Raw genomic sequence first — 16,782 nt, forward strand, 5'->3', positions numbered from 1 at the left:
CAGGGAGGTCTCCCAGTTTATTGGCCATTTGTTTATCCCACAATCAACACCTCCAGAAACAGATTATCTGATAATTTATCTCATTGCTCTTTATGGAACATTGTTGTGTGACATTTCCCTACATAACAATAGTGATTACATTTCAAAAGAAATTGATTGGTTGTGAATCCTTTGGGATGTCCTGATGATGTGAAAGGCATTATATCAATGCAAGTTCATTGATCATTTGATAATCTGATTTTTCCCTAAACCGGAAGGCTCAAAGGGAAAATATTGACTTACTGTCAACCCAGCTCATTTTTTTTTCTCTTGCCCCGTCTTTGTGAATGGATGCAGCTATTGGACACAAATCCTCCACACACAAGGCTTTTTAAATGGAAAAAGTATCCTCACACATATTACCTCCCACAGTTGTAACATTCCTCTCTAGATCTTCCAGAGACAGCAGATGTTGCTGTAATTACTGGAGGTGCCTCAGTACCCATCAATATCGTAGCCTTGGAGCAAGAGCAGGAAACACTGCTAGGGTATAGCTAAGCCCAATATTTAGCATAGTTAAACATGATGGTATGTAGTCCACCTCAATTGACCTGTTCATTCTTGAGACCGACTTGACAATTGCATTTCTGCTGCGCTTGCAGTGGCCATAGTCCTTATGTACATCAGAATAAGCGAGGCACTTGCAAGGCTACTGGAGAACCAAATTAACATTGTTTGAATTTCTTCTCACTTTAAAGATAAGAACTTGCATTTATATAGTGCCTTTCATGACCTCAGGACATCCCAAAGTGCTTTACAGCCAATAATGTACTTTTGATATGTAATCACTGTTGTAATGAAAGGAAAGGTGGCAGCCAATTTGTGCACAGCAAAGTCCCACAGCAATAAAATAAATGACCAATTTAACTGTTGTTAAGTGTTGGTTGAGGGATAAATGTTGGTTAGAACATTGGGGAACTACACTGCTCTTTTGAAAGACTGCTGTGGGATATTTTCCTTGCACTTGAGAGAGCAGATGGGGCCTTGATTTCACACCTCATCTGAAATCTGATGGTGCAGCACTGTCTCAGTAGTGAAGTACCAGCCTGGACTGTAAAGAAAGACGTATTTTTATAGCACCTTTCACAGCCACAGGATGTTCACAAATTACTTTACAGAAGTACTTTACAAAGTGTAGTCATTGCTGTAATGGAGAAATCACAACAGTTAATTTGCGTATCATTGTGATAATGACCAGATAGTAGATATGGATCAGTTCATCAGGACGGAGTCCCCTGCTCCTGTTCGAAATAATGCCATGGGATTTTTTTTTTGCATTCGCGTGAGAGGGTTTAATGATTCATCCGTGAAAAGGAACGTCCAACAGTGCAGCAGTCCCTCACCGCTGCAATGCAAATTCAACCTGTACTAAGTGCTCACGTCTCTGGAGTGGGGCTTTAACACATGACTCAGAAGAGAATGTGCTTTACCTTTATTATGGAGCAGAAGTGAACAAAGAATGAGCAATTCAATATCATATTGACCTATTACTGGTTGAAATTAAATACAGATTGAAGGAACAACCTATGAATGTTCATGCAAATAGGCTTCATCTATTCCAGCATATGCCTAAGAAATAGGGTAATATCTTCTTCATAGTCTGCTATCCAAGCCTTTCAGAAACATGCACAAATCTCAATGCTTCTGATGTCCTAGGACATTACATAATTGGTCTACAGTACTGTGAAAGTTTTGTTGCAATTCCATATTAAAGATACCTCAAAAGGAAAGGAGTTTTGTATTAATTTGAAATATTTCTTTTCATTTAACAAGTCCGTACATGATCTTAAAAACTCCACCCTGACCCAGCAAGAAAATTGAGCATGTGTTAAAATTAGTGTTCAATATTCAGGAAGGTCTAGTTTAATGTCAGTTACCACTGTTGCCCAAGGCTGCCATGTGGAAGATGGCAGTAAAAGTTTGTATACCCCCAGTGAAGGGAAAGGCTTTGTAGTGGCCTTCTCTTCCCTTCAGGTAACCCCCAACACCTTGCCTTGTTAGTCCTCCCAAAATGTATCACCTCACACTTCTCAGGATTAAATTCCATTTGCCACTGCTCCGCCCATCTTACCAGCCCATCTATATCGTCCTATAATCTAAGGCTTGCCTCCTCACTATTTACAACACCACCAATTTTCATGTCATCTGCGAATTTACTGATCATACCTCCTATATTCACATCTAAATCATTAATGTACACTACAAATAGCAAGGGATCCAACACTAACCGCTGTGGTACACCACTGGTCACAGATTTCCATTCGCAAAAACAACCCTCAACCATCACCCTCTGCCTCCTGTCACTAAGCCAATTTTGGATCCAATTTGGCAAATTGCCCTGGATCCCATGGGCTGTTACCTTCTTAACCAATCTCCTATGCGGGACTTTATCAAAAGCCTTACTTAAGTCAATGTAGACTACATCAACTGCTTTATCCTCATCTACACATCTAGTCACAGCCTCAAAAAATTCAATCAAGTTAGTTAGACACTATCTCCCCCTGACAAAGCTATGCTGACTATCCCTGCCTCTCCAAGTGGAGATTAATCCTGCCCCTCAGAATCTTTTTCCAATAATTTCCCCACCACTGATGTTAGACTCACCAGCCTTAATTCCTGCTACCCTCCTTGAATAATGGTACCACATTCGCTGTCCTCCAATCCTCTGGTACCTCTCCTGTGGCCAGAAAGGATCTGAAAATTTGCATCAGAGCCCCTGCTATCTCCTACCTTGCCTCACATAACAGCCTGGGATACATCTCATCTGGGCCTGGGGATTTATCCACTCTTAAGCCCACTAAAACAGCTAATACTTCCACCCTTTCAATGCTAATATGTTCACGTAGATCACAATCCCCCTCCCAGATCTCAACACCTATATCATCCTTCTCCATAGTGAACACAGATGAAAAGTAATCATTTAAAACCTCACCTATGTCCTCTGGCTCCAGACACAGATTGCCACTTTGGTCCCTGATCGGCCCTACTCTTTCCCTGGTAATCAATCCTCTTGCCCGCCAGTGTTTTTTCATGACCCCTCTTCGCTCTTCTAATTCCTTATTTTTTAAGGTAATCCCCCACCCTTTCCGTACTCCTCTAGAGCCTCTGCTGTTTTCAGCACTCTGAATCTGCGGCATAGGGGTTAGCGCCGCAGCCTCACAGCTCCAGCGACCCGGGTTCAATTCTGGGTACTGCCTGTGTGGAGTTTGCAAGTTCTCCGTGTCTGCGTGGGTTTCCTCCGGGTGCTCCGGTTTCCTCCCATATGCCAAAGACTTGCAGGTTGATAGGTAAATTGGCCATTATAAATTGCCCCTAGTATAGGTAGATGGTAGGGAAATATAGGGACAGGTGGGGATGTGGTAGGAACATGGAATTAGCGTAGGATTAGTATAAATGGGTGGTTGATGGTCGGCACAGACTCGGTGGGCCAAAGGGCCTGTTTCAGTGCTGTATCTCTCACTCTCAATCAAAATAAGCCTTTTTTTTTTGATCCAATCCTTTATATCCTTTGACATCCAGGGTTCCCTGGACTTGTTGGCCCTACCCTTCACCTTAACGTGTATATGTTGGCCCTGAACTCTCATTATTTCCTCTTTGAATGACTCCCACTGGTCTGATGTAGACTTTCCTATAAGTAGTTGCTCCCAGTCCACTTTGACCAGATCCTGTTTTATCATATTAAAATCGGCCTTCCCCCGATTCAGTACCTTTATTTCCAGCCCATCTTTGTCCTTTTCCATAACTATCTTAAATCTTAGTTATGATCAGTATCCCCAAAATGCGCCCCCACTGACACTTCTACCACTTGTCCAGCTTCATTCCCTAGGATTAGATCCAGTACTGCCCCTTCTCTTGTAGCACTTTCTATGTACTGGCTCAAAAAGCTCTCCTGTATGCATTTTAAGAATTCCACCCCCTTTAAGCCTTTTGCACTAAGACTATCCCAGTTGATATTGGGGAAGTTGAAATCCCCTATTATTACCCTAATAGTTTTACACCTCTTGAGATTTGCCTACATATCTGTTCCTCTATCTCTCCCTGACTGTTTGGAGGCCTGTAATACATTCCCAGCCAAGTGATTGCCCCTTTTTGTTTTTAAGTTCTACCCATCTGGCCTCATTTGAGGAACCTTCTAAGATATCGTCCCTTCTTACTGCAGTAATTGACTCCTTGAGCAACAGTGCAATGCCACCTCCTCTTTTACCTCCTCCCCTGTCTTGCCTGAAGATTCTATATCCTGGAATATTGAGCTGTCAGTCCTGCCCCTCCCTCAACCATCTCTCTGTGATAGCAACAATATCATAATCCCATGTGCTAATCAATGCCTCAATTCATCTGCCTTACTCGTGAGACTCCTTGCATTAAAATAGATGCAATCCAGCCTTGCATTTTTCACTTGTGCTTTGACAGGTCGATGTTTGCTCTGCCTTCCAGACTGACTCAGTTTCTCTTCTATATTTGACTGTGCATCACCCCTACTGTACCTCTACTCTGTATCCCCATCTCCCTGCCAAATTAGTTTAAACACCACACCCACCGTCCATCCCCAACAGTACTAGCAAACCTCCCAGCAAGGATGGGGTTGGTCCCGTTTGGGTGCAACCCGTCCAACTTATACAGGTCCCACTTTTGCCAGAAACAGACCCAGTGATACAGGAAACTAAAGCCCTCCCTCCTCAGCCATGCATTCATCTGCACTATCCTCCTATTTCTATACTCACTAGCACATGGCACCGGGAGTAATCCAGGGATTAAAAAGCAGGACCTTAAAGGTTGTAATCTGCTAGCTCCCTAAATTCTTGTTGCAGGATCTCATCCCTGTTTCTACCTTTGTCATTGGTACCAATGTATTGTAGGTGAATTTTTTGGGGGAGATAATCAAAGTGAATATGGGGAGTATCGATGAAAGTTTTCTATATGGACTATCAGAGGTATTTGATAAGGTTTTTCTTAAGATTATTGGAAAATTAGAGTGCGTGGAATTAGAGGTAAACCTGGGGCATGCATTAATAAGTTGGGAAATAGAGAGTAGGGATAAAGAGAAGGTACTCTGGACAAATCTGACAAATGGCGTTCCCCAGGGATCTGTACTGAGCCTCAGCTTTTCACCATATGTATCAATGACTTGGATGAAGGAAGAGAGTTGTATATCTAAGCTGACACTTTTAGGAGGAATTGTAAGTTATGCAGATGGTAATAGGAAGGACATTAAAGTGAAAGTGAGCAAAACTGGCAGTTGGCATTCAATGTGGGGAAGTGAGGTCATCCACTTTGGAAGCAACAAAGACAAATAAGATTGTTTTAAATGGCAAGAGATTAGAAACTGTAGAGAAGCAAAGGGTGTCCAGGTGCACAAATACTTGTGCACAGTTACAAAAAGTAAATCAAAAGGCGAATGAAACATGGGCCTTTATCGCAAGAGGGTTGGAATGAAAAGGGAAGTGATGCTTCAATTGTACAGAACCTGAGTCAGACTCCATCTGAGTATTGTGTTCAGTTCTAGGCACCGCATATCATGAGGAATATATTGGCACTGGAGCAATACAGTGCAGGTATACCAGAATGATACTGGGACATAAAGGGTTAAGTGACTAGGACAAGTTGCATAAATTTGGTTTGTATTTTCTTGCATTTAGAAGGTTGAGGGATGATCTAATTGAAGACTACATTGAAGTTGTCTCTACTTTATCGAATTCTTTTACATTTTAAAGAAGGAATTTCCTCTGGTAGAGGAAACCCAGAACTCGGGAATACAATCTATAGATTAGAGCTAGGCCATTCACAAATAAAATTAGGGATCTCTTTTTCATACAAAGGGTAGTGAAAATGTGGAATTCCCAAAAGACTGTGGATTCTGGGTCAATTGAAATTTAAAGACTGAGATTGATATAGGGATATCGATCAAAGGCAGGTAAACAAAGTTGAGATATATCAGCCATTATCTAACGATGTTGGAACAGATTCAAAGCCGCTGAATGGCTTATGCCTGTTCCTATGTTCGTATCAAATGTAAGTGAAACTTACAGATTGGAGGCTGATTTTCTGCTCCCACCTGGGTTTGTAATTGGTCAGATGTCTAGCGTATAGGTATTGCCAAGGGTTCAATTGCCATGACAAATTAAAAGCAAGGATGTAATGATGAAACAGTCAGATCATTCCATTGATAATCACTTACACACAAAATGGAAAACATTCTATTCTATGCCATCAAAAGCTTTCCAAAGGAAAGCCAAAGAACTACCATCAATCCAAGCACCTGTGACCCACGGATAATGTTAGCAGTTATAATGCAATGCTGTAATAATGCAAGTTCAGTACAATAAATTTTCTGTAGTAATGCAGTCTGTCACCATTTACTTCACACTGAACAAATTTATCAAACTTTACAGTTGTCCACCAGACTACACTAAAACTCACTAAGATTTTTAATGTTAGTCATTTATATTACTTCTAAACTTTGAACTGTTACTAACAGTTGAAGCTGATGAGCAGAGCTTTGTGTGTACACAAGTATACATAAAGAATTCTGCTTTGCCAGAGTAGAATTGTGTGACTGGATTTGTATCACGCAAAATTGATTTTGCACAGCTGTATATGCAGATAATTTAATAAGTAAATAGCACATATTGTTCAATGACTGACTCTCAAATCAGTTTAGTGACACACTCTGGATTCAAAAAGGATATGAAGACAGTAGGAGGCACAGAATTCTCAGATTTTAAAATATATTTTGGACCATACAGGTTGTTTAGAAGAAATGCAAAGCACATTAAGCAGTGTCCACTTAAGAAATTAAAATTTATTTAAAAGCACACCAAAAACATAAAAGAACATGTCATTCTAGTATAGTTACAATACATTTGAGATGAAAAGGGAAAACAGGATTACCAGCACTCTCAAACCTTCAACAACAAATTGAGGTCAGGATTAAATGAACGATTACTGCCATTAAAATACAGCCGTGTCATTAGTTTGAGAGGCTGTTCCTTTGTACATTCCTGCAAACAGCAAACTGCTCACCCCCACAAGAGTCATTTGGCCAAATACTTCAATTTCACACACTAGGAGGTCCAAATAAACACGAACAGAATAACAAAAATCTTTCTTCAATCGTAAAGCAAAGTATCATCAAATTCAACAGTAGGATGGATCAAAAAGACGTTTGATCAAGCAGTTGATTTGGGCATATGGTGCTTTTTAAAATCTCACTCTGTACAGGTGAGGATCAAGTGAATATCACATTCAGGGAATACCTTCAACAAAATGAGGAGCCTCTTGCACAGAGCACTACAGAAAGCTAGAAGCCTACAAAAGGTTTGATGCAATATGTGAAACTTACAAATCAGTAAGTACAAGGGAAGCAGGAACCGGATTATCTTTGGAGCTTTAAATGCCCACAGTAACAGTGTTTTCGTTTTCGGCATTCCAGAAAATTTATAAACGGATTGCAAGGTCCTCCTCTCCTTTTACAAAATGTCTAGCTTATAGGACTTCCCTTCACCCTTTCAATAATTTACAGTCATAATGAAGCAATATAAACATACAAGTAAAGCTTTCACGTCACTTAATAGGCACTGACAAGCGCCAAACTTTAAAACAAGGAAAAGCAGAGATATAATAGGCTTTACTAAACTGAAGAGGAACTCAAGTGGATTACACAATATGCCCAAGGAGAGTGAGTCAAACAAATGAAAGGCTAGCAATGTAACTGAGTTGCAAACTCAAGTAATAATTTATACTGAGTATTTTATACAGGCTTGAATAAAGTGTATACTGCATGAGGGACATTACAATAGGATTTTTAAATTCTTTCTTGGGATGTGAGTGTCGCTGGCAAGATCAGCATTTGTTGCCCATCCCTAAGGTGGTTTAAAATGTTACAAAAATGAAACAGCAAATTATAGGACAGTAGTGGCAAGCAGCCACAAAGCTGCACTTGATCACAAGCCACAAATTCAGTTCAAGTAGCTTATAAATATTATAGAACCACTAAGAGTGAATTACAGCATTGCAATTTCCAGCTAGCCATTGTATAAAATGTACAAAGCTCCTCATTTAGTATTGGGATGAGCAAGTTGAACATAGATTAAAAAATACAACCATCAAAAGGAATAAAGCTTGCCATCATATTTGACCCCAAAATGAGCTTCCGACCACTTATCTGCACCATCACGAAGACCGCCTATTTCCACCTCTGTAACGTCGCCTGACTCCACCCTTGCCGCAGTTCACCTCTTGCTGAAACCCTCATCCATGGCTTTGTTAACTCTAGACTCCTGGTCAGCCTCCCACGTTCAACTCTATAAACTTGAAGTCATCCAAAACTCTGCTGCACGTGTCTTCACTCACACCAAGTTCTGTTCACCCATCACCCCTGTGCTCACTGACCTAGATTGACACCTAGATTAAAAAATGCCACGATTTTACAATTCTCACTTTTTTTATGCTACAATGCTCCATGGCCTCACCCCTCCTTATTTGTTATCCCCTCCAGTCACACACGTCTCTGAGATATCTATGTTCCCCTAATTCTGGTCTCTTGAGCAACCTGATTTTAAATGCTCTAGTATTGCAGTGCCTGGACCCTGGGTTTTGGAATTCCCTCCCTGATCCTCCCCACCCCTCTAACTCTCTTTCATCCTTTATGATGTTCTTTATAACCTACCTCTCTGGCCAAGCTTTTGGTCATCTGACTTAATATCCCCTTATGTAGCTTGGTGTCCTTTTTTTTGGTCTTATAATGCCCCTCTGAAGTGCCTTGGGACATTTTATGTTAAAGGCACAGTATACTTTCAAGTTGTAGCAGTAAAGCTGGCAATGCCACTTCTAGTTATAATTAGTACTATGAAATAAAAGGTTAAAAAGAAAGATTGTACAAATGAGTTTAGAATATGGAATATAACAAGTGAATTGGTCAATCATGACATTTAAAAGGAATTTTTAAAAAAATAAATGGAGAAAATTCTATTTCATTGCTATAAAAATTGCTTCAATGTGGAGCTGCATTGCACAATGGGTTAACAATTGTGTACTGCACTGCTAATTTTGAGAATTCTATCACAATTTAAGTAATAACTTTGTTTTAACTTTGTCAGATGATGTTCCTTTTTTTTGTCAAATATTGACTGCTTACCAGCTGCAGAGATGTAACCATGAATAACAAGAGTATGGTGGGGGGGAAGACACATATGCCCAAAATAAATTTGACCAGGCAGAAAAACTTGTTCCACTCCTCCCATTTATGTTGTACACTACCTTTAATTGCAATAATTTGTAAGTGCAACTGCCCCATTTGGCTTAAATATATGATTAAGCACAATTTTTTTTTTTTGAGTCCTCTTTTTTCGCTTACTCACACTGAAAAACCTTGCTCTTACAAACTCAAGAAAATAACTTTCATTGAATAGATTTTCAACTCCTGGCTGCCCATTTCTCAGGCACAACATGGATGATCACAAGTTCAATTTCTCCACCTTCAGTTCTTTGGAAAACTATTTTAAAAGGCAAGGACAATCACTTGTTTCATTACATCACTAAAACCCAACTTGCTGATTTAATTTGAAAAGTTATGAAAGCCACAAAATCTTTACAAACAGGAGGAAAAACAAAACCAAAAAGCTGGACTTCCTGAATTTATTTAATTAATTTTCAGTGCACGTTGACACTTGAACCCGACTTTTAACTTACAACCAACACAGGGCCAGAGGGAGGAGCTGGTGAGGTGAGCATGCCATGCAGTTTGCCTTTCTTGGGATGTCAGCAAATCTTCACTTTCAACACCTCAAACATGGTGCCAGCAACAAATCAGCTAGGCCAAACTGCCCTGGCAGTAGCTGAGGGGCTGCAATCTGCAGCTGGGTCCTCACAGGCTCAAATACCTAGAGCTCATGAGCCATAAGCATGTCAACGTGAGCAACAGAAGCCCAATCCACAAGGGATGTACATTGCAGAAGTACTAAGAGTTAGTAAATCGCTATGTTATAGTTAGGAAAACGCTATGGGTTGACTTGGGTGAGAAAAGGATGAATACCTATTGCATTCATGACTGTTCACAAAATATGAATCCTATTATAGAAAATAAATTTCTTTCACTGATAAAAGACATAGAAGAGGAATGTTGAACATTAGAACTGACAATTGGACCAAGTTGCAGCTAACGAAAATTCATTCTTGACTGTGCACAGGGTCAACCCTCTAGCCACAGTCTACTGGGCACTCTGAAGACGACTGTGGTTCTATGGGATTGAAGTCTACATGGTTCAGGTCTAGTTCATGAATCTGCAGCAAACTGTAGTGTTATGTTTAAGCAACAACCATTTTATAAAACAACTGAGTGTTAGCCATACTGAATGGATAACTGATCCAACAGTAGTTCCTTTTCTATCAATTCCTCAATTTTAAAATTCTCATCCTTGTATTAAAATTCCCCCGTGGTTTTGACCTTGCCCATCTCTGTAACCTCTTCCAGTCCTACAACCTTTTGAAAACTAAGTTCCTCCAACTTTGGCTTCTTGTGCATCCCTGATTTCATTCACCCCACTATTGGCAGCTGTACCTTCAGATGTCTAGGTCCTAAGCTCTGGAATCCCCTATCTAAACCTCTCTACTTCTCTCCTCCTTTATGGTGCTCCTTAAAGCATACCCTTTTTGACCAAACATTTGGTCGCCTGCCCCAATATCTCCTCCTTTGGTTCAGTGTCAACTAATGTCTGATTATATTTCTGGGAATTTTCTTTACTAAGATAAAGGTTGTATATATGAATATTAAGTTGTTGGATTATTGCATTTGGGTGCAGTATTTAATGACTTTGGCAGATATTTCAGGCACACTGATCTGTCTGTAATATCAGACATTTGCATTTGTCAGTGCTGAAGGACATATTGTACAATTAGAGCCCAGCTAGGTACATGCTTGCCACCTTATGCAGGTTTGTTTAGGCTGGCTCGATTTGCTCTGTCATAGCCTTGATTTTAACTCTGGGCTGGAAGTGTGGGTCTGAGTGCTGGGAGATTTTAGCTCCCAGGGATCATATGAATGCCCCAACACTGGCTCCTCCCTGAAGCTGGCACGGGTGATGTGACTGTTGGCAGGCCATCATTAAAATTTACAGATGGACCTCTGGAAGTTAAGTGAGGGTGCAGGAGATAGCTCACCATCAGGGCAAAAGCCTGGGGCAGGGACCAAAGCACCCTTCTGGGGCCAGGAGAAATACTACTCCTCCTGACCCACAAAAAACTTATAATTTTTTAAAAATTAAAATACCTGAGCCTCCTGTGGCTAGGATGCTGCTTGGCATGTTCCAGACTGGGCAGGTCTTAAGTCAAGTCTGCAGTTAAAATGATGTATCACTCCGTGAAGTCATTGGATGCAGCTTTGTCATTTAAGTTAGGCTCCCACTCCTCTGGAGCCAGCAGTGTGCTTGTGCCTGAATTCAGGCAGGTTATTAGGTGGGGGTGTGAAAATAAATTGCGAACACACGAACAAACACCACACCACACCACCCCCCCCCCACCTCCAGATCTTAATTGCCCTGCCCACATGGTCCTCGCCCAGCTGGATGAGTTGAAATCAGGCCCTACGCTGCTACTGAAGGAGCACAAGATTGGTTACTAATGTTAGCATATGACCCCAAAGAGTGTAGCTTTAGTATACTAGTCTCAAAAAGGATACCCTACTGTATTTTCCTGGAGGCTCATCATCTTGTGCTAACACCTTACTCTGCTAGGAATTGAAAAAACCCAGACAAGCTAGATAAATTAATATTTGATTAACATTTGACTAATTAACCTACTTACTTAAAAGCTGAAGACTTACCCCAAATGAATATCTGACACAATGGAATATGAACTTTAAAATGGCATAGATCCCGGGACTTACAGGACTCATGCACAGACATTGGCCATCCTCAATATTATGCCAACTTTATGAGCAGTATCTATCAAGCTAGGCTATACTTCTTTAATAGAGAGAACGAAGATTTAAAAGCATAAGCAAAGAAAATTTGTTGATAAATTTTCAAAATGATGGATCTGACTAAGTAAAACAACTGCGAATGTAGCATATTATGAGATTTAGGACATTATCTACAGTTTTGCATAAATGTGCAACTAGAAACATATTTATTACACAGGTGAACAAAATAGGCACAATTACAAGAAATATGTAAATTACAAGAGATTTAGCTATTCTTCTAATGGCTCAGTTGCTAAGTATAACATATGCTGGACCACTAAACCAAAATCTAAGAGTGTTTCCCTGCGTTCATGGCTGTTTTTCTAGCTAGTAAGAATTATACATTTGGCCTTGCCATCATCAGGCTAGGAAGAGGAAAATATTCCTATTCACATTTGGTTTTACTTTATAGAGAAACCAGAAATAGAGTAAGAGAAAATAGTAGACAAGTAAAGTAGTCTTAAATACATGATCCGATTTAACTATTAATGACACAGTGAAGCATGCATAATGGCTTTCACCTCAAACAGCCTGCTGAAGTTTATTCTCCAGGCTATTTGGTGGTATAACACAGAATCATGATAGAACTGAACCTCAACATGATTCACTGCTTTAAATGAATTGAGTGTAATGGGGAGGAAAGGACAGAAAATGAAAACAAGGTAGATTCACGCAAAAAAAAATGTTCATGATAAAAGAGAGAAATTCTTTGGGTTAGAAAAAAGTCCTGAAGCCAACTTTAAGTATCTGTGATGTGAACTGCAACCTAGAGATGAATACAAAAATCGGCTAATGAAAGCTACACCTAGTTCCTTCCCTGGGATGCTCAGTGTCGCGCCGCCTTGCAGATCTTATCATAGACTTCAGGGAATGCATCTTTGGAGTTCAGCTGCTCTCTCAACTTGTGGTACAGAGACCCGTCAAACATCTCCCAGAATTCTTCTCGGGTCAAATAACAATCAGCGTACAACATCTGAAAACTGACAGAAAAACCAAAACATCAGTAAACCTTTTAAAATGGCTTTGAAGATGTACATGCTTGAGTGAATTTTCTGCCCTTGATTTACCAGATGCAAATGTGAAGAAACTGGCATCTCTAGATGATGGGAATGATTTGTTCCCTCCATAAGTACACAAGTGTTGCAAAGGTAACACCTGCAGCAAAACTGTCACAATACTAATTCTAATCTAAACCTAAAATCAGAGATACCAAAACTAAAATAGTGTCCATTCCAGTCATCAGCAAACAAGAACAATGGAACAAAAAGAGCAAAGTTAGTGCTATCCAATCAATCCCAGCTACCTTTCTTTCTTTGGTCTCCTTATCTCGAGACACAATGGGTAAGCGCCTGGAGGTGGTCAGTGGTGTGTGGAGCAGCGCCTGGAGTGGCTATAAAGGCCAATTCTAGAGTGACAGGTTCTTCCACAGGTGCTACAGAAAAATTTGTTTGTCGGGGCTGTAACACAGTTAGCTCTCCCCTTGCGCTTCTGTCTTTTTTCCTGCCAACTGCTAAGTCTCTTCAACTCGCCACACTTTAGCCCCGCCTTTATGGCTGCCCGCCAGCTCTGGCGAACGCTGGCAACTGACTCCCACGACTTGTGATCAATGTCACAGGACTTCATGTCGCGTTTGCAGATGTCTTTAAAGCGGAGACATGGACGGCCGGTGATACCAGTGGTGAGCTCGCTGTACAATGTGTCTTTGGGGATCCTGCCATCTTCCATGCGGCTCAAATGGCCAAGCTATCTCAAGCGCCGCTGACTCAGTAGTGTGTATAAGCTGGGGATGTTGGCCGCCTCGAGGACTTCTGTGTTGGAGATACGGTCCTGCCACCTGATGCCAAGGATTCTCCGGAGGCAGCGAAGATGGAATGAATTGAGACGTCGCTCTTGGCTGACATACGTTGTCCAGGCCTCGCTGCCATAGAGCAAGGTACTGAGGACACAGGCTTGATACATTTGGACAGCTACCAAGTGTGTGTATATTTGGTGAGCACAGGAACAGGTTTGGGTAAGATGCCACTCCGTAGTTAACTGGCTTGCCAATACACAGTGCCAAGGTTCAAGTGAATCAGAACCAGTGGGAGATAGCAGAGGATGACCAGTGTCACTTGAAGTGTACCACAGTAAGAAAAATAGTGGGCTAGAAAACAGGCGCTCAGGGAACAGGGCAGGCCTGAATGTGCCTATTCATGTGGAGGGAGAGACATGGAAAACAGGCAGCTGACACCACTTAAAATGCATTCTGCATTTTTAAAGGGAAAGTGCATTCTAGCTAGACAGGAGAAACAATGGGGGCTCCCAGGTTCTCTAATTCTGATTGGTCACACTGGACAGGACGCTGGACAGCCTGTTTCCCCTCCTCCACCTGGAGGGCAGCAAGCTACCCTCCCACCCCCAACACCTCCATCGCTGGGTCAAAGTCCTGGAACTCCCTTCCTAATAGTACTGTTGGTGTACCTACACCAAGGACTGCAGAGGTTCCAGAAAGTAGCTCATCACCACCTTCGAGGACAATTAGGGATGGGCAATCAATGCTAAGCCAGCGACATCCACAATTCACGAATGAAAGAGAGAGAGAGAGAGAGAGATGGCCGTGGAGGTAAATAAGAGGCGCTTGGCTCCTAAGACATGCCTGTGATGCCGAATAAACTTTAAACATATCAGCACTGTTGTCAAGGTAGGAATGTTCACCCATTAACTCTCTCCTCGCACCTACAGCCACACCAATCATCATGCACCGCCTACTTCCCTTCACTATCCTACAATCACTGCACCACCTTCTTTTCATACTCTCACACTCAGTACCAACTAATATCGCAGCACAATCACAGCCTTCTCCCCACAATTGCACTATTCAGCCATAGTGGCCACATTTTCAAAACAGCTCACTTGACTATCACTGACACTCCTTCCACAGGACAAAGTTGCACTTATGAGGTAGCAGATGGTGACCGGAGAAGAGTCTGCCTGCACACATTTTCCCACCTGGAATAGGATGTTCCAGACATCAAAAGGCAGGAGTCGAAGTGTGGCAGTGGTGAATGGCAATGCTGCAGGAGACGTCCTGTGGTGTTTCTTTATGCCTTGGCTTCTTTTTCCCTTCTCACCCATCTCATTTGACATGACAAACTGCAACTGCTGTTAGCAATCACTCACATTTCTCTCTGTTCTCCCTTCACACTAAAAGCTAACTCGTATCCCTCTATTTAATTTCAAGTGTTGAAGACATTAAGGCCACTGTGCCAGTGCAGGAACAGGAGGGCAGCATTCCTGAAGATGCACTTGTCAAATGCTGACTTCAAGGGTCTAAAGACAACTTATGGGCATAAATGATAAAGACCACTGTGATATAGCCTCGGGCACAATGCCCTCCACCTCCCTTTTCTCCCAGCTTATACGAGCATACGAATTAGGAGCAGGAGTAGGCAACTCGGCCCTTCAAGCCTGCTTCGCCATTCAATAAGTTCATGGCTGAACTGATTACTCCACATTTCCACCTACCCCCGATAACCTTCCACCCCCTTGCTGATCAAGAATCTATCTACCTCTGCCTTAAAAATATTCAAAGACTCTGCTTCCATCGCCTTTCGAGCAAGCAAATTCCAAAGACTCACGACTCTGAGAAAAAATTTCTCAACTGTGTCATAAATGGGCAACCCCTTATTTTTAAACAAGGGGCCCCTAGAACTAGATTCTCCCAAAAGGGGAAACCATCCTTTCCACATCTGCCTGTCAAGAACCCTCAGGATGTTACATGTTTCAATCAAGTTGCATCTTACATTTCTAAATTCCACAGGATACAAGCCTAGCCTGTCCAATCTTTCCTCGTAAGACAGCCTGCCCACTACAGATATTAGTCTAACAAACCTTCTCTGTACGGAGTACTGTGTACAGTTCTGGTCGCCACCCTATAGGAAGGATGTGATTGCACTGGAGAGGGTGCAGAGCAGATTCACCGGGAAGTTGCCTGGGCTGGAGCATTTCAGCTATGAAGAGAGACTGGATAGGCTAGAGTTGTTTTCCTTAGAGCAGAGAAGCCTGACGGGGGTCCTGATTGAGGTATACAAAATTATGAGGGGCATTGATAGGATAGATAGGAAGTAACTTTTTCCCTTAGCAGAGGTCTCAATAACCAAGGGGCTTAGATTTAAGGTAAGGGGCAGGAGGTTTAGAGGGGATTTGAGGAAAAATCTTTTCACCCAGAGGGGTTGGAATCTGGAACACACTGCCTGAAGGGGTGGTAGAGGCAGGAACCCTCACAACATTTAAGAAGTATTTAGATGAGCACTTGAAACGCCATAGCATACAAGGCTACGGGCCAAGTGCTGGAAAATGGGATTAGAATAGACAAGTGCTTGATGGCCAGCACAGACACGATGGGCCGCAGGGCCTGTTTCTGTGCTGTACAACTCTATGACTCCTTCCTTAAATAAGGAGACCAGTACTGTAACATGTTTCTTTTTTAATCTTACTGCCAAAGTGGACAATTTTACACTTTCCCACATTATACTCCATTTTGCCACTCACTTAATCTATCTACATCCCTTTGTAGCCCCCTTATGTCCTCTTCACAAGTTACTTTCCTACCTATCTTTGTGTCATCAGCAAATTTAGCAACCCATACCTTGGGTCCCTTCATCTAAGTTGAGGCCCCAGCACAGATCCCTGCGGCATACCACTCATTACATCTTGCCAACCAGAAAATGACCCATTTATGCCTACTCTGTTTCCTATTAGCTAGCCAATCTTCTATCCATGCCAGTATGTTACCCCTACACCATGAGCTT

General features: G+C 41.7%; 1 protein-coding gene across 1 annotated transcript in view; it reads right to left on the bottom strand.

The window, feature by feature from the left end:
• Positions 1 to 6,818: 6,818 nt before the first annotated feature.
• dhcr24 (24-dehydrocholesterol reductase) overlaps positions 6,819 to 16,782 on the bottom strand; it is a 30,792-nt gene continuing 20,828 nt past the window's right edge. Inside the window, exon 9 of the mRNA XM_068036958.1 lies at positions 6,819 to 12,972. Within this exon, the coding sequence (XP_067893059.1) occupies positions 12,819 to 12,972 (154 nt within the window). The 3' untranslated portion in view covers positions 6,819 to 12,818. The remainder of the gene's footprint in view (positions 12,973 to 16,782) is intronic.

Source organism: Heterodontus francisci, chromosome 8, assembly GCF_036365525.1.
Source record: "Heterodontus francisci isolate sHetFra1 chromosome 8, sHetFra1.hap1, whole genome shotgun sequence".
Classification (NCBI taxonomy): domain Eukaryota; kingdom Metazoa; phylum Chordata; class Chondrichthyes; order Heterodontiformes; family Heterodontidae; genus Heterodontus; species Heterodontus francisci.